The 18,316-nt window shown below is 44.8% G+C and overlaps 1 protein-coding gene across 1 annotated transcript in view; it reads left to right on the top strand.

Moving 5' to 3' along the window:
• The window catches only part of CHN2 (chimerin 2), a 261,880-nt gene that overhangs the window by 228,253 nt on the left and 15,311 nt on the right, over window positions 1-18,316 (top strand). Inside the window, exons 7-8 of the mRNA XM_037041231.1 lie at window positions 1,443-1,520; window positions 17,307-17,391. Coding sequence (XP_036897126.1) covers window positions 1,443-1,520; window positions 17,307-17,391 — 163 coding nt within the window. The remainder of the gene's footprint in view (window positions 1-1,442; window positions 1,521-17,306; window positions 17,392-18,316) is intronic.

Raw genomic sequence — 18,316 nt, 5'->3', positions numbered from 1 at the left:
GAGAAAATTGGCTATTGTTGTGGAAGGTAACAAGGGAATGAAATGGGAAAATACGCTTCCAAACCAAGCTAGGATGAGAGTGATTGCCAGGAGTAAAGGATTACACAAGGAAATGGTTCATCTTTTGTTACTCCCCACGAAGCTGTTCGGAGGGGCTGAAACATGGACCCATGATTCAGTAATGGATGGAATGAAATTCACAGACCATCCATCCAGGTCATGGCCCAGCTGCCTAGGTTCTTCTTGCGTTGTAGATGCGAAGGCGTTGGCTTCACTGTCTGGCATTAGCTGTAGCAAAGTTTGCCAACAGATCAGGAGTTCCCCCAAGATGTAATGATTTTCTTACTTCTATTAATGGAGAGATCTGGGACCAAAAATCTGTTGTCCCAAAAGATGCCATCAAAAAGATGATGCCTTTTGAAGAGCAAGGAAGGCTTTAGGCTTGTGCAGTAACAAAATGAACATCGAAGTTGTTTTATTTCAAGGAAAAGCGACTGTGACTTTTGGTTTTGGCTAAGGAATGTTGTCGGTGTGGGTTGTGGGGGGTTCTGTAGCGAGCAGGGAGAAGAGACTGGGGGGCACAGGGAACCTGGAGCGGACATCCTACGTGTCGTTTTGAAATTTTGGCTGTAGAGCTCAGGGCTGAAATGCTACCCCCTTCCGTGTCCCACTTGGGGCTGTGTTCTAGTTTAAAGCGTGGACATGAGTAAAAATTGAACTCTCACGTGCTGGGGCAGATTTTAAAAAAGAAGACTCGGGCTTCATCCCTATAGGGTTTAACAATCATCGGGGTTTAAAGGTTTAATCTGCTGGAGTTCAGCCCAGGGTGGGGATTGGAGCCCCAGAATAATCGGATGCAGCCACAGGCTTCGTCGAACATCAGAGCTGGCTGTGCCAGTGAAATCTGCTAGCAGGCAGGAGGGCTCTGTCCTGGGCAATGTGCTGGGGTACGGGGACGAGAGCTGCCTGCCCCTGCCTCCGCCATCGACTCCTCAGTGGCTGACTGGCGACAGCATCTGGGGGTTGCTGTGCCCATGAATGTGTGCTATTGTTCCAGGCACACGTCGGCCTTAGGAAATAGCACAAAACAGGCCTGTCCTTATTCAGAGGCAGAGCCCCCTCCATCACTCAAACCAGCCCTTCCAGGTCACATGCCTGAGGCCTCTGCAGACAGGACGGACGCAGCTGCCTCGAATCTGCTGCCGAACGTTAGCCATTAGCCGCGGTTCCCAAAACCTGACAGCCGGAGCTCCCCGGGCTCTGCAGGGGCCACCATGCTCTCGGAGGAACTGTGGCTGGAAAATGAGAAAAAGTGTGCTGTGGTTCGGAAGCCTAAGCAGGCCAGGAAACGCCAGGAGCTGCTGGCCGTGGCCTTGGGGGTGAAGGTGGGACTCAAAGGCGGCTTTCTTTGGCCCCCTCTCAAACTCTTTGCCTGTCCACAGATCTCCTCCCTGGTCAGGAGGGCAGCCCTCACGCACAACGACAACCACTTCAACTATGAGAAGACACACAACTTTAAGGTAAGCAAACCTCTGCCTTCTTTCTTCTGTTCTCCAGGGGCTGGTGGGCAAGTGCAGTGTAAGCTAGTCTTTGACTATAAAGTAACGAGATGGCAAATTCACTCACTTTCCATGTGTAGCGACTTGCTTTGGATGAGACCACACTAGGGACCTCAGAAAGCGGTTTGCTTGATGCTGCTGCCTAGAAATACCTATATTATAGTAATGTAGTTCTGGAGAATGGGAACGCCTTCTGCTTCAGAGTCTCAGGTCCAGGGAAAGAAAAACAGAGCATGTCCAGTCTGGCATTTGGAGACCTCCTGGTGTCTCTGCGCAGTACTTTTCCACGCAGGGTGGCAGTCAGAGCGTTGCTGTCTCCAAGAAAGGGAAATAGTCGCCTGTTTCACATTCTGGGTTTTGTCTTTTGTTTTCAGGGATGCTAACTCCTTTGGTTTATGTGTAGACAGCTGTGAAAGCAAATGATGACAGGCGACACCATCCAGTGGCTTTTGTTTATGCACTGGGAGCAGGGAGCACCCGGCCGGCCGCCTTGCCACCGCTCCTCGGGTCACAGCCTTGACCCCACTCACCAGACCAAACAAAAAGATATGGAAAGTTGGTGGGAGTGTTAGTGGCTTTTCCCAGGTGTATTTATAAACTGGAAAGACTGCTATCTTCATTTCAGATGAGCCCTGGTAGAAACGGCCTGCAAAAAAAAAAAAAAAAAAAAAAAAAAAAAAAAAAAAAAAAAAAAAAAAAACATGGTCAGAAAATGACGGCTTATTTCCTTCGCCCTGATGGGTTTTCCAAGCACGGCCGGGAGGAGAGGCCGATGCCTGGTTGCCTGGCTTGAGAGGCTTCTCGGTGCAGGAGAGACAGGGTGGAGAGAGAGGTCTGACCCCAGCAAACGGGCTGATGGTGTGGAAGCTGGAGAGTGGCGTGGAGAGCAGGAATGGACAGAGAGGCAGGAGCGGGGCACTGTGAATTGCGATCTTTTAAACTCTTCTTTCCTTTAGAGCCAGGAGCCCAAGGGACTGTTGGAACCAGGATGGGCCCTTGTCAGAGCCGGCCAGGGAAACTGTTTTGTTCTGTCACTTTCTGGTCTGCCATGAGAACAAATGTGTGTCTATGAAATATACAGTCATGTTAGTTTGGTCCGTTTGGCTTGCTTCTGTTTTTAGCAAGCCAGCAGCTCAGGCATTTGCATGCTATAATTGACCTGAAGAAGGGAATATTTCAACCCTCCACATTTAGTGTGTGGATGAAGAATTGCATTATATGGCTCTTAACATTTCTCCCACCACTGAAATGAGAAATGACAGGTCTAATTTGGGGCGTAAAAAGCCTTAAATTTTTTTTCTTTCCTGTTTTCTGTCTTCACCCTTATTAATGTTTTTGCCTTAAGCACGTATTTTTCTGACTTGGGGCAAAAGTCCTGATCTTTTGCATCCTGCGGATACACTGACGTGGGTGGAAGGATGGGTCTTCTTGAACATTTAAATTCTTTCTCTTCCTCCCCAAAATTCCAATTCTTCTGGTTTTAGGATACAATTGGAAGGACAGCCTCTCTCTCTCTCAAATATATATATATATATATATATATATATATATATATATATATATATATTTGATTGATACATTCAAAACTAATTTCAGTGTTTTAGTCTTAGATTTACAAGTGGGAAATGACATTTTAAACAAAAAGATAGTTGAATCTGCCCTGGCTGGTGTGGCTCAGTGGATTGAGCACCTGCCTGCAAACCAATAGGTCACCAACTTGGTCCCCAGTCAGGGGACTGGATCCCAGTCAGGACACATGTCCGGGTCACAGGACTGGTCCCCAGTTGGGAGTGTGTGAGAGGCAACCGATCCATGTCTCTTTCACACATTGATGTTTCTCTCCCTCTCTCTCTCTCCCTTCCCCCTCTCTAAAAAATAAATAAAATCTTTTAAAAAGAGAGCTATTTTAAAAAAAGATAGTTGAATCTTATTTTCTTAAACAGCCCTGTTGCTAACATGATCTATATTAACCATTTATCACTGAAAAACGCCAACAGCTTTTTAAATGTTTGCTCGAAAAGTCCGTATCCGCTCAATGCGCCCTCTTCTTCCTTGCAGCCATGGAGAAAAGGAAAAGCAGGGCGCACAGCAGTTGCTGGAGAGGACACTCCAGCCAGACAGGAGCCTGTCTCCTCCGCAGTTTAAATAGACATCTCTGAGGCACAGCAGACCCTGGAGTTGACGTCCTTGGCTCTCAATGGTCCTAATGGTACCACTGTCCTTAAGAATGAGTGGCTGGAGCTAGAGCTGGAGGGGGTAGTTCCTTGTCACTCCTTGACCATCCCACCCCCATTCAGTCTCTCCTCACACACCGCCCCTCCCCCACCCCCACTGTCTTTGGAAGAAACTTTGAAAGCCAAGGTTTTTAGTAACATGCCACTGAACAAAACTGAAGAGAGAAAACTCTTACCAAAGGCCCCTGGCACCTGGGGCCTTGGACGTAGTGTGAAATAAGGGCAGAAAATACAGTTTTTATTCAAGTGGATTTCCAATAGGCTTTATTCTAGAACTTTCTTAATTTGTAATTTGGGGTATTATTATTCAAGAGTTGTCTGTGCGTGGCATAAAGTGTTCAATAAAAGATACAGATGATCACACTCTCTTCCTTATCAGCAACTAAGCCTCGCTGAGCCCTGTCTGTACTCCAGTCCAGAGGCTTCTGATCAGAGGTTCCAGCCCATCTGCCAGCCCATCTCAATGCCTCACACTCAACAAGATTTTGGGCCCCAGTCAAGACTGCTTCCCCCACTAAAAAGCCAACTCCTGGCTCTCGCCAGGTACCTCACAAGAGGGATGAGTAGAAACCCCCCTTACGGCAGGTGCAGGGTGGAACCGCCCTCCAGTCCCTCAGAAAGGCCCCGAGAGCGTGTCTAGGAAAAGACAAAATTCTGCTCAGGAAGCAAAAACTTCTGGAAGCAAATTACAGTTTCACCTCATTTCGTGCAATAATTATGTACTTTTTCACACTGTATGCAGATGCAGTTGTTGCTATTTTAATCCCTGAGTTCTCTGGGGTTCAAATGGAACATCCTAGGAGTGTAAAGGAATCGGTTAAGGTGATGATGAGATTAACAGACTCCTCTCTGAAGTGAAAACTGTTTCTTAAAGAGAAAAACCACTCCACTACTTCAGTCACACTACATCTGCACTTCTGTTTATCTAGTTGACTTAACGAGGCCCTCTCTTGTGAATGGAACAGCTTGCTTTTAGATGGTCTACCCTAGTAACTCCTTGTGGCACAGCAGGCCGCAGGGCCCCCAAAATCTGGATAACTTCCTCCCCACTTAGCACAGTGATGGGGTAGCTGTGACCAGCTTCATGCTCAGCCCACGACTTGATCTTTGGCCAAGAGTTTCATTCTCTCAGTCTCAGTTTTCTTATATGCAAAATGGGAGTGTGGCAAAGTTTAAAGAATACCTGTACATCACTTATGGGCCCGGGCACCCAGTAAATTTAGCTTCTATCATTATGTCATTATTCATTCATTTGTGTCTCCCAATTCTCTTGTGCTTCCATGGTTAGCTTCGCCGTTTCTGTATGTCTTATTTTCTATCCTCACTGCGATGCGCCTTTCTCTTTTCTGCCATCTCTTTCTTCCTCACTCATTAACCACATGTAGTAGAAAAGTGAAAGAGCATTCTAGGCAATGCAGACGACAGGAGGGGAAACTTGGAGCCAGAAACGAGCTGAGAAGGAGCAGGGTGCAGGGAGGCCCCCGTGTGGGAGACAGAGGTGCTCACGCCGCGTCTCTGAGAGGGTGGTCCGCTGCTGGAGGACCCATGACCCTCGGCGTGCTCTCCGCTCTGCCCACTCCTGTTTTCAGCCTTCCCCGTTCTGCATGTTTGTGTACCTCACTGGCTCCTTCCACCAAATTCTCTCCCCTCACCAGGCTCTGCAAGGACAATGTTCTCTCCTTGTATGGACTATAGATGGAGAGCAGAGGTCCAAAAAGTTCTAAAGGTTAAAGAGCAAACCACAGTACCTCGCCTTGTGCTGTATTCCCCCAACTCTGACCATCCTTTTCTTTGCCCCCTATCTCCCATCCACCCCTATCCCAGCCCCTGGCCCACCTTCCTTTTCCCCACAGCACTGACTCCTGACATTGTACACGTTTACTCGTGTGTTTGCCCCCCTCTAACTGGATGGAAACACCCGAAGCCCTGGGGAGGGCAGAGAGGGAATTTTTGTCTATTTTACTTCCTGCAGACACCCCAGTGTCTGGAACAGACCCTCCCCCAGCGCAGGCTTGGGTACCTATCATTTGGAAGAATGGGCAGCAGATAACTCTCAGCCCTGCCTGCCTCCCCACATCCATGCCCCACAGTTGTCCTGTCCATAGCTTGTTGCACTTGTGTTAGTTGTACTTGAGTCCTCCAGGCAGCAGGCCCTTGCCAGGGTCACCAGACTGTGCCAGAGAGATGGTAACCCTATCAGAGTGTGTCAGGCCAGCTATTATCCCCCATTTGGCCAGAGGGTCTGGCTGCTGCTCAGGATCTTCCACGTGCGGAACCTGAGGCGGGGGCAGACACAGGCCCTGGTTCACACCTCTCGTTCCAGCTTCCTTCGTGGTGACTCAAAAGTGGCCCTGCCCAGATAAAAGCTCAATGATTGCCCACCTTACCCTTCTCTGTCCCCCCACGCCGGACGGATGGGGGCTGCGCCAGCCGCATCCTGTTCCCACAGGGCACCGTGCGAGCCTGAGTCTCAGGGAGCATGCTCCTTCTGACCGGCCTGCCCACCCCGTCAGGTCCCGGGGCAGGACTAGTCCAGGAGGCTGAGAGGGTGACCCAGAGCTACTGCTGTGACGCCTGTGCAGGGTGTGGCAGCACCACCACCGCCCACTCAGGTTTTTCAGGCTCCTTCATGGTTTCTGACTCTGTCCCTGGTTTTCATTCTTATCCATCTTCGGGTCATTTGCTGTGGAACGAGCAATGTTTCTGCCTCCCACATGCAAACCCCTCTCTTTTTTCTGCCCTGGTTGACCTCCTAAGGGAGTGTTGGCCCTCTGTTCCCACTCATTTGCCTGCCTTTCGTTGGCGCAGGTAGAAACCGGCTTCAGAAATGGCTGTGGTTCTATTTTGTTTCTTCTGTTTAATAATCAGAAGAGGCTGTTTGGACAGAAACAAACCTGGAGCAACGCAAAAGAGAGGCATCCTTCCTCACCTTGAATATAAACTGAGGGGACTCACGGTCAGGCTGAAATAAATGGGCTTGCAAATGTGGCCTTTGGGAAGAAAATACGGCTTCTGATCCCAAGCACTGTGAAGAAATGACATTCTTTATCTAGCTCCTACTGTAGCCTGACTCCACCATTAGAATTATTGGAAACTCCTTGTTTTCAAGTAACAGAACCCCTGGAAACTATCATAGGCTAAACACGAGGCTATTGTGCAAGAGAGTCTCATAGACCCCCCCCCCCCCCCGCCCCGGGACCGCTCAGAACTCAGGCAGGGAGAAAACAGGAACTGAGAGCGTGCCTGGACCCCTTTTCTCTTCTCTTCTCCCTCCCCCGCCCCCTCCCCACTGCTTCACTGCTCTGTGCTCTCTGGGTACTGGCCTTAGTGTTCTCTCTCTGCACAAAAAGTGTCTGAGCCCACATGGTCTGCAGAGTGTGACTGATGATAGCTCCCTTGTTTGTATGGCACCAAACCAGCCACAAAATCCCAGCTGCAAACTTGCAGAGAAAGAATCAGCATAGCTTGACTTGGATCAGGGATATGCTGTGCCCAGTTCACTCTGGCTGTGAAACTCACCCCTGTGAACCCAAGGCTGGGGCACCAGGATGCCGCGGGGGGGCAGTGCACACGCCGGGGTGGACAGTGCCCAGGCTGAGGGTGAGAGAAAGCCCTCCTTCTGGGCAGATGGCCTAAAGACATCTGCCATAAGACTTTCCTCCCCATTTTGAAGAATCCCCTTAAAGTTTCATATCAACACCTAACCCTTTCCACTGGGTTCTGCTTGAAGTAAATCAAGAAGTGACTCTGAACCTAGATATTGTTATTCATAGGACCATCTGGAGCGGGGCATTCTGCAGCACAAGGTAGCCCGGCCTCTGTCTGGGCCTAAGGAAGAGGCTCTATTCCTTCTTTTCCACATTTTGCAAAGTGTACCCATCACTGTTGTGCCATTTGGGAGCCAGGACCAGCCCTCAGCAAAACTGGAAGAAAGTGAGGTTGTCTCTGGCAAACTCTCTGCCCTCCACCCTGGTTGCTTCTCCTGCCCCCACCTCATTGCTCTTTTCTGCTGAGTTACCCCAGCGATGCCCCACCCCCCACTAAAACCTGGGAGCCCTGGACTCAAAATCTGAGCTTCTCCTCTCCACCCCATTCCTTAAGGCTCTGCATTCTGCCGATAGGCCGCGCATTATCATTAATTTTTAATATCACCTGTTTCCCAACAAACCAACCAGGTTCCCTCATAAACTCTTTCATCTGTGATTCACCAAGATTTGCTATCCCTCCTCAGGTAGTACACGCTCCCTTTGAAAAGAATGTGTGCGTGAGTGTGCCGGCTGAATGAGTCTAGTGGTCACATTTTAAATGGGTCCTCTGGAGAGCAGCAGCGCAGTGCTTTTATCCTGTGGAATGCCATTCATGGCAGGGATTTGGGGCAAGTGAAGAAACAGCTTTTGGACAAGGTTCCCACACAGGTGAGTGAGTGCCTTCTCTCCGCCAGGGTCTGACTCAAAGCCAATCTTATGCCTCCTCAGCGTGTTTTGGTGTAAATATTGGGACACTGTCACCGTGAATCCTTTACAAACCAGCAGAAGAGGTGAGGCTATGGTAGCAAACCCACTGGGGTGCCTTGCTTCAGCTACGCCCCAAAGAAGTGGCTTGGTCAGACGGTCCCACAAACACAAATCATCGATTAACAAGTCGGACCCATCTCAAGTGCTTAGCTATCGTTAATTTTACAGTGACTTTTTCTATTCCAAAGAATGTACAATTCAAAGGAACTATTCTAAATGACTGAATGACTTATTCTGGCATTTTTAAGTCCAAAGAAACAGTCCTTTTGTGTTTTATTGGGAGGAAAAAAGTACCAGTGATTGCTGTACATATTAGTTGGGTATATTTGACAGTTGCAATAAGAGGAAACTATTTAGACATGTAATTTTTACTCATCAAGTATGGACTGAGAGCCAATTATGTGCCAGGCACTGCCAGGTACAAGGCAGACAGAGGCGACGTGAGGGTGGGAGCTCTTCCTCTAATGTGGGGCTTTCACCCAGCGTGGTTTTGCCCCCAGGGGACACATGGCAGTGTCTGGAGACATTTCTGATCCTCGTGACTGGGTTTGCTAGTGGCATCTGGTAGAGGCCAAGGATTCTGCTAAACACTCTGCAACACGCTCCCCAGGCCGGCCCCCTGCCACAGGGAGGTATCTGGCCCCAGTGCCAATAGTGCCGAGATCGAGGAAACTTGAAACAGACAGTGAGGAGCGGGCTGGGAGGGGTTTGATCAGGGAAGTGCCAAAAAGATCAGTACTGATGCCCTCTTATCCCTGAAAGGAAGTTAACAACCCAAAGATGTCACCATATGCAATGGAGCAATTCCCCCATGTGACAGTCAGTATTTTAGAAATCAAATTCTGTTCTAAATGTTCTAGAACAGCTGCTGAACCGGCAAATCTGGGGGTCCGGGGCGCTGAGGTTGAGAATCGGGCTCTCTTGCTACCTCTGCCCCACTGGTCCCTCAGGGAAGCCTGGAGTCTGGTCACAGACCCAGTGATCCCCCTCGGCTTATTTCTCTCCCATCTGAAAAGGTTCACTTCAAGGTCAGTATCTCATCTGATCTGGCAAGAGGAACAAGTCCCAAGTTTAACCTAATTTCTCACATGAGTCCAATGCCACATGATTCTGGGATTAGAGGAAAAACCCTGTGCTGAAACTGTAGGCCAAGAGCTGCTGACCACAGCCAGGCTTCCCGCCTTCCTTCTCCCGTCGCCTTCTACACCAGCTGACCCCCAGAGCAGTGACTTATAGCTAGAAGTGATTTCAGCCACTTCCAGCCGTCTGCTCCGTGCATTATAAAGCAGCTAAGAAGAACAGCCTTTGACCCAGAGTCCTTTTTAAATCAAAGTAAAAGAATGAAGTTTTCATTTTGAATATAAATAATAAAAATGACAAACTGAGGCAATATGGTTTTAGTCTACATTAGTGATTCTCTACCAGGGCTACTTTGTCCCCAGAGGCACTTGGGACAATGACTGCAGACACTGGTGGTGTTTCCAGCCAAGGGGTGCTTCCCGCATCTGGTGGGTAGAGGCCAAGGACGCATCTGCACACCCTACGATACTGTGCACAAGGTTGACCCAGCCCCAAACGGGAATAGTGCCAAGGTTGAGAAACCCTGATGCGTCTTGATAAGAAAAAGCAACATTTGTCAACTGTAGCACATCATAAACAGCATTTTCATCTTCCTACAATCTAGAACCCAGGCCGAGGCTCATTATGCACTTGGGAGGCATCGACACTGACCCATGAAAACATACTTGTTATGAAACCGCCAGGGACTCCTGCCTTTCCCACTCAGCAGACGTGAGACAAATAGCATCCTGCTCGTTTAGAACGTGTAAAGTCAGGAGATACTCGCCAAATGCCTGAGGTTTTTCTTGACAATTCCTCTTGTTTTTATACAATGGCCATTCCCGGGCTATTTGTCAAACATACCTTATCTCCTGCAATACCATCTCTTTCGTCTTGGAGTAGTTTTCGAATTCCAGGCAGACCATGCCCAGTATAATAGTCTTGGACAGACATTCTTCCTGTCTGGGGTATTTTCTTCCTGTCTAGAGTATTTTAGGTACTGCCCTAGAGTTTCCAAAATGTTCTTTCTTTCTTTTTTTTTTTGCTGAAAAGATATTCTTGAAAATCAATAAACTTCAGAGAATGGAAAAAGCTAATTAGTGCCTTTCCAAGGTATGGAGTATTTCATCGGAATAGTTGACATCATAGCTCCGAGCAACTACTGCAGCAGCATCTGTCTGTGGTCTGCTGTTCAGTGCGTGTCCTTGTGGGCCCAGAAGAAAACTGAACGCTCTATCAGCCGTGAAGATAAACAGTGGCCCATCACAAAGAGGAAATTAGGCAGTCGGCCTAAAATAATGTTTAAGTAACTTTACGTTCCCCTTGGCCCCCATCTTGTTTGGTTTCTGTGGGAGTGTGTGGACACTTGGAGTTATTTGCTCTTCAGAAATGTCTGCCTGCATTTGTGTGGCTGGAGAAATGAGCTTCCAGGCAGTGGGGACACACCGAAGAGAAAGGACGTTGGTAAATATGGGTGGGGCTAATAAGCATTAAAGGCAATTTTGATGTATTTAGTGATTTTAAAACTATTGACAAAAAGTGAAATTTCAGGAAAATCTATGATTAATGTATACTTTGTTTCCTGGGCCTTTTGTGGGCCAGTTTTTATTTTGTCATTGTGTAGTAAACATTGTTAGCTACTTTCCTAATTTCTAACTATTGCATTTTTATTTTTACCCCAAGGTATGGAGGTATTTCCCATGCAATTTCTTTATGCACTAGAGATGTTTCAGAGAAGAATTTGGTCACTTTTTTTTTGCATGACCTATGTCTTTCAGAAATGAAGCCCGCCATCACTGGCTTTTGGCTATGCTGTTTTCTCTTTGAAAGGTTCCCCCCAAGTACACTGTCTCCCTAGTCAACACCATCACTTCCCCAGCAGCTCAGTCTTTCCCAGTCTGGTGAACTCCTATCCATCCTGCAAAACCCAGTTCAAATATCACTTTCGCCAGCCTCTCCTAAAAGAATTTGTTATTCTCTCCATTATATTATGATTGGATAATTATTTATGTTACCTATTTATTCTTATAGATGAAATGCTTGAATACAGAGAGGTATGGGCCCCTCCGACCTATACTGACTTTGTATATCTGTGAACTTCTACAGTGCCAGGTTCCAATTGGATAGTCAGTGTGTAAATGTTGAATAAATTAGTGAATGATGAATGAGAGAGTGGACAAGTGCAAAAAATAGGAAATAGCTGATCTCTCCAACATCCTTTCCCCCACCACTACGTAATGCCATTTCTGAGATACACCCCATCTCCACAAAAGTGAGACGTGGTTTCTGACCTCTCCACTCAACACCACTGGTTGGTTCATCCATCTTTCATGGCACTTTACTTTTTGTAACTGTGCAAGTCTTTATCTATGCTCAGAAGTGTTTTCCTACATTCTTCTGCTTATCCAAAATTATCATGGCTATTCTTTCCTACTGTATTCTTCCATATGGACTTTAGGGTCATCTCGTCAATTTTTGTGCAGAGCACCACGGAAATTTTTATTGAAATTATATTAGGTTTATAGATTCATTTGGAAGATAAATAACCTATTTGTAACATTGGGCATCGCTGTATATAAATATAGAAAATCTCCTTGTTTGTGTTCATAATGTCATTAATTTATTTTCTAATTTAGTTTTTACTGCTGTTGTAAATGGAGTTTTTAATTTTTATTATTTAATAAAATGTCATTATTTCTGTATAGTAATGTTACTGATTTCTTCACGTTGCTCTTTTATTAAGCAATGGCCTTGTTTCCTCTTCCAGTCATATATTGGGGTTTTTTTTTTGTCTTATTTTATTATGCTGGCAAAACTCTGTAGAATAATGATCAAAAGAAACATGTATAACAGGCAGCCTTATATTTTTGCTGACTTTAAAGGAAATTATCCTAATGTTTCATCTTTAAGTGTGCTGTTTATTTTGTATATGACATAGATGCCTTCAATCAACTATTTTTAGGAGACGTTCTGCTCTTCCTAGTGTGTTAATACTATTATGAATAAATGTTGAATTTATTCATAGTTTATTGGTGTTGTATTTGACGGTTGGTGTTCTAATTTTTTAAATAGTTTCTCTTGTTGTGTTATTGTACTAAATTCCAGTATTATGTTGACTACCTTGAATTCATGAAATAAAGTCTCCTTGCTCAGGACACTTTGGAAACATAATGTTACATTCAGTAGGGTCTTTTTCTTCTGAGCTTTTACATTTATATTCATAATTAAAACTGACTTGTAGTTTTACTGTCATATATTGTTTTTATATAGTTTTTAAGTCAAGATTGTATTAGCTTCCTAACTTCCCCCTTCTCCTCTGCAGTAGTCTGTATTAGCTATACATAATTTGATTCTTAAAAATTTGGTAAAACTTAAAAAGTCATTTGGGATCAGTGACTATTTGAGAGTTAATATTTCAGTGCAAATTTAATTACTTAAAAGGTACAATTTAATTTAGGTTTTCTATATTATTTTAACTTATTTTTGATCATTTATATTCTTTGAAGAGTAAGTATTTCATGTTGTGGAAATAAAGCCAGTGCCGCAGGTTTTGGTTTTATGTCTTTACTGCATTGGCATGTATGTCCTCTCCTACATTTGTGCATTTTTTTTCATCAATCTCACCCACATTTTGCCTATTTTATAATTCTTATTTATTTAAAGTCACTTTCAGGTTTTTAATCCTTTTTATTTTATTTTTTCTATTTCATTGTAGTCTGTAAAATCTTTTTTATTTTGTTCTACTTGTTATTTTTAACTTCATAAATAATGCACTTATCTTATTAATTTTCAACCTTTAATTTCTAATACATATGTTATTCCTTAGTATGTCTTTGAGTGAGTAGCTGTGAGTAGAAACTCTTAGAGTCTGTCTGAAGACAAAGTCTATTTCACCCTGGTTCTTGAGTGCTAATCAGCTAGGTATAGGAGTCAGGTTAACAGTAAGCTCCCTTGAACATTTTTTAAAGATTTCATTTATTTATCTTTAGAGGGGAAGGGAAGGAGAGAAGGAGAGAAATATCAATGTATGGTTGCCTCTCGTGAGTCCCCTGCTGGGAACTGGCCTGCAACCCAGGCATGTGCCCTGACTGGGAATCAAACTGCGATTGTGTGGTTCGCAGGCCTGCGCTCAATCCACTGAGCTACACCAGCCAGGGCTCCCTTAAACATTTTGATGAAATTATTCCATAATCTACTGGCCTCTTCCACTGAGGAGAAGTCTGTTTTCATTCTAATTGCTGTCCTTTTGCAGTCCTCTTGTTTTAGAAATTTGCTTGTCTTTTGGTGGTCTGCAGTTTCACTGTAATTCTTGTAGGTTTACATTCTTTCTTATTTTGTGTTTTTAAAATTCATTTAGCTTTTCTAAATCTGGAGTACTAACTGGAAAAATTTCAAGTGTTTCCTTTTTTAAGATTGCTTTCTTATCTACCCTAAACCTCCTCATCTCTCAGCTTTTTAATATCATCACTCTTTGCTTCTCTCTCTCTCTCTCTCTTGCATCTTGGGTTTCTTCTACCTGCTCTAACATCCACGAGGCAATGTGCCCTGCTGTCTCCCACCTTTTATTTTTAGAAAATCCTTTCTTGACCCCATATCTACCTGGAGCTACTTGTTGCTATGCTGGATGTTACAGCCAAACTTGATGAATTTGCCTTCACATTTCTCCATTCCATACGTCCTATGTAGTCCTCGGTTCACTTGAGTATGATTTCTGTCATCACCGATCCAAAGACATTGCTGTTGCCAAAGCTGCTAATGACTTCCATGTATCTGCATCAATATTCAGTCTGCATTTAACTTGACCTCTTTCCAGCATTCAATATGGTTGACCACTTCTTCCCTAAAACTCTTCACTTCTTGGCTTCTGAAACACTTTATTTTCTTGGTTTTCTCTAAATGTTGCAGCACCAAGGGCCTAGGCTCTGTTTTCTTTGTTTTATTCTCTGTATCCCTAATAGTTTTTATCCATTTACATGATTTTAAATACCATTTATTTGTCAGGATGGCAAAAAAATGCCCTCACACCTCCTTTGAGCTATTGAACTATGTGTGAGTTTTTGCTTAACCCGAACACTTGGAATATCAGTGGCATTTAACCTTAAACTGTTCAATGCTGAACTTCTAAATTTTCTTCTTCCTCAAAGAGTGTCTTCCCACCCTGGCTGGTATGGTTCAGGGGACTGAGTGCAGACCCAAGAAGCAAAGAGTCACCGGTTCAATTCCCAGTCAGGGCACATGCCTGGGTGGCAGGCCAGGTCCCCAGTAGGGGGCACATGAGAGTCAATCACACATTGATGTTTCCCTCTCTTTCCCTTCCCCTCTCTCCACAAATAACTAAATAAGATCTTTAAAATCAGAGTATCTTCCCTATTTCCACAAATGTCATCACCACCTACCTAGTTCCTAACGCTAGAATCTGGTTATCTTTCTTAATTCTTCTCTCCTTCAAAGACCCACATTTGCTCTATTATCGAGTCCTGTAAATTCTATCCTCCAGATATTTCTCAAGTCCATCTGCCTCCACATTCTGATCTTGGACTCTATTTTTTCTCAAATACGAAGTACCACCTAGCTTTTGAATATCTTCCACTATTAACCCTCTTCCATACTTTTAACACCATAGATTAAAATATCATTTGTTAAAACTCATCTTCCGCGGGCCTGCAAACCAGATCATCGCCGTTCGATTCCCAGTCAGGGCACATGCCTGGGTTGCAGGCCGGTTCCTTGCAGGCTAACTACCAGGAGGGGACGCACAAAAGGCAACCATACACTGATGTTTCTCTCCCTCTCTCCTTCCCCTCTAAAAATAAATAAATAAATAAAATCTTAAAAAAAAAAAAAACAACTCATCTTCCTGCTAATAGTTCTTCAAACACTTCCTTTTGGAACTGGATTAAAACCAAACCATTAATAAAGCCTTCAAGGCCCTGTCCTACTTTCGCCTCTATCCCAATTCTGCTACCCCTCACTCTGGTGTCCTGGCCACCCTGGCCTTCCCGCTCCTCAGTCGCACCCAGCTCTTTTGCTTCAGCGGGGCCTCTAGAAATTCCTTCTGCCTGGAATGCTCCCCCCTCCTCACAGGAGTGGCTCCTTCCCTTCCTTCGAGTGACTGAAGGTCCCCTTCCAAGGGACGTTCTTCCAGATCATCCTGGATGACCCTGGGCTTCCCTTAGTCTCTCTCTCTCTCGTACCAGCCTCATTTTTCTTCTTTGACAATCCTTTTCATACCTCTCTTTGTGGGGGAGGGATTATATTACTTTACATATTATTTAATCGATTGTATAATTTGGATAGCATATTAACAATAAATATGGTTAACCAGCCATCTCTTTAGAGCCTTTCTAGTAAAACACTAAGAAATCTCTGATTGCTGGATTTAGGAAATAGGACACTTTACCGAGGAATTCTTTTCAGACCAGGTTTCATCCGAGGGGGCCCCTGAGTGGACTGGAATCACAGCAGCTGGATCTGTGACACGCAGACACTGCCTGGGGTGGGTTCTCTGCGTTCCTCCAAGAAGTGCTTTGTCACTTTTGTGTCATTTCCTTGCAGCATGATTCTCCATCTTAGTAAAATCAATTCTGAGATGTTTTTTTCCCTATCGATTTTCAAAGCATGAATAGTATAATGAGCAGCGTGCATGTGATCAACTGAAATACCAAAAGGCTCTTATAACTTAGTTTTATTGCATAGAAACTATGGTCATAAAGGGCTATTTTAGATTTATGAACTAGCTTACTTTCCCTGCCTTTACAAATTTGTGAGTTCCATTAAAAGGTACTAAGTCTGTTTTATTTATTACTTTATATATACCCAATTGCTAGCACATATAAATAAATAAAGGTTTCAAAGTGATTTTTTTAATTACAGTTCTGATGAGCATCTTCTCAAATTGTGATCATAGCTGTCATCCTGATTTTTCTCATAAATAAAAGTAATCCACAGGCCTCCCAGTCTGTAAAAAACATTGTCTGCATTTTTTCATTCATTAATGGAGGTTCACACATTGAAATTCCTTATGTAATGTCTTATGATATTTTAATTTTGTAAAAATTCAAAGCATTTTTCACACAAGTTTGTATGGGTTTGGGTTTACCATGGCCATGTTTGCTGTCAAGGAATTTACTAGCTCTCCTCCTTGAAACTCATTGGTGCTAGAGAACATGTGTTTTGGTTTTGTTTTAAATTATGACTTAATACATGGTCCTTCCCTAATCATTCACCTGTAGCTGAATAATTAGGGGTAAGACCACCCTTACTTCGTGATATTTAGAATATTTAACTGGCTGAGGCACCAACCACCGAGACCGGCGCTTCACAGCCAACCAGAGGGGACTTCCAGCTTCTACAGCCATAGGCCACACCAGGGCATCCCGAATACAGACACTGTACTTTCAGCCAACTCCCTAACTTTGTTAATGGTTTTTTGGTAGTGGCTAAGAACCTGGGGACTTTTTAATTATCGCATAATCATGTCTTATTTATACCTGCCTGGGGAATCTACAGATGGGGTCACGTTGGTCAAAAGGACCCAGTAATGGAGTTCTGACTTCCAGAACTTGCTGAGCTAAATACAGGTTGTAGGGACCTGCTTGGGCTCCCTTGGGTTTGTCTACACAGTGCCTGGTTTGGCGAGGGGGTGGGGGGTGGTGAGAGTCTCCTTCTTTAGCAGCCAGCATGACCCTGTAGTCCTACCTACTGTTTCTCCACATTCCTTCAAACTCAGGCCCTGGCCCTGGCAGACCAGTGCAGGCTCTCACAGATCACAGCACGTCTCTGACTTCTCCAGTCTGGGTGCCGCTCCACCTCACGGGAATGGAAAGACCCAGCGAGGGACACTCACTCCTGCCAAGGCCTTTGCATCTTGACCTCATGTGTCTGTTTCCTCTTCTGATGACTCTGACTTTTCTGACAATTTTCTTCTCTCTGGGTCACAGGTGCACACATTCCGAGGCCCGCACTGGTGTGAATACTGTGCCAACTTCATGTGGGGGCTCATCGCCCAAGGGGTCCGGTGCTCAGGTAGACCTGAAACTTTCTGGGTCCTTTTCCATTTATACAACATGCCACTGTGTTCACTGGAGGGTAACTCCCAAGACAGCTGGGAAATAGGCCCATATTAGCTCAAAAGTCTAGCTGCCTGGAAGGTCTGAGGTGTCTTCTAGGTATTTGCTGGAATGGAAAGTAATAGCTCACGATTATGCAAGAAAAGAAAAAAATTCAAGCAAATACATTTCCATAGGCACCAACTTGTCTCCCAAAATAAGCAGTATTCCTTAAAAGAAAAAGAAATTAATTCCAGTGGACTTGCATAGATAGAAAAGCCACATTTCCTTTCCATCCCCACTTCTGCAGAAGAAAGGGCATAAAAATAATACTACTGTGAACACTGACCACATACCAAGCACTGAGCTCAGCATGTTCCATTGGCCATGCCAACTGGCCTCACCAACAGACCTTGTGGGAGATGCAATCATTCTCCCCATTAAGTAGATGAATAAATTGAGGCTTACAGAGGATCATCTACTGCCCTTGGCCACATAGTAAGTGGTAGAACATTGACTGGACTCCAGAGCCCATGCATGACAGTGTTTTCCTGCCATCAGATAACAATGACAGCTTCACACCTTGATTTTCCGTCACCTATTTTCAAAGCATTTTGAAGCCGTGGGTGTTTTTCCACCTAGAACTGGACACACACGCCCATTGCTAACAGCACACAACACATCTTGTTAAGATGCATCTAACCAAAATAGCAAAGAATTGCCAAATGAATGTGTGACTGGGCTTCCTTCATCACCTTGCCATGCTTTTTCTGGCAAGCAGTTCTGGCTATGAGCAAGAATGGCATCCTGTGATACATCAGTTGGGTGCCCACCAACACCATGACTGATTTTTTCCTTGCTAGGGTATGATTCAAAAGCAGATGTCTTGTGAAGCATTTCAA

This window comes from Sturnira hondurensis, unplaced genomic scaffold (genome assembly GCF_014824575.4).
Source record: "Sturnira hondurensis isolate 20B ecotype Veracruz unplaced genomic scaffold, ASM1482457v3 Scaffold0002840, whole genome shotgun sequence".
NCBI classification, from domain to species: Eukaryota; Metazoa; Chordata; class Mammalia; order Chiroptera; family Phyllostomidae; genus Sturnira; species Sturnira hondurensis.
Note: the sequence above shows the minus strand (reverse complement) of the source record. Positions and strands in the feature narration are given on the sequence as shown.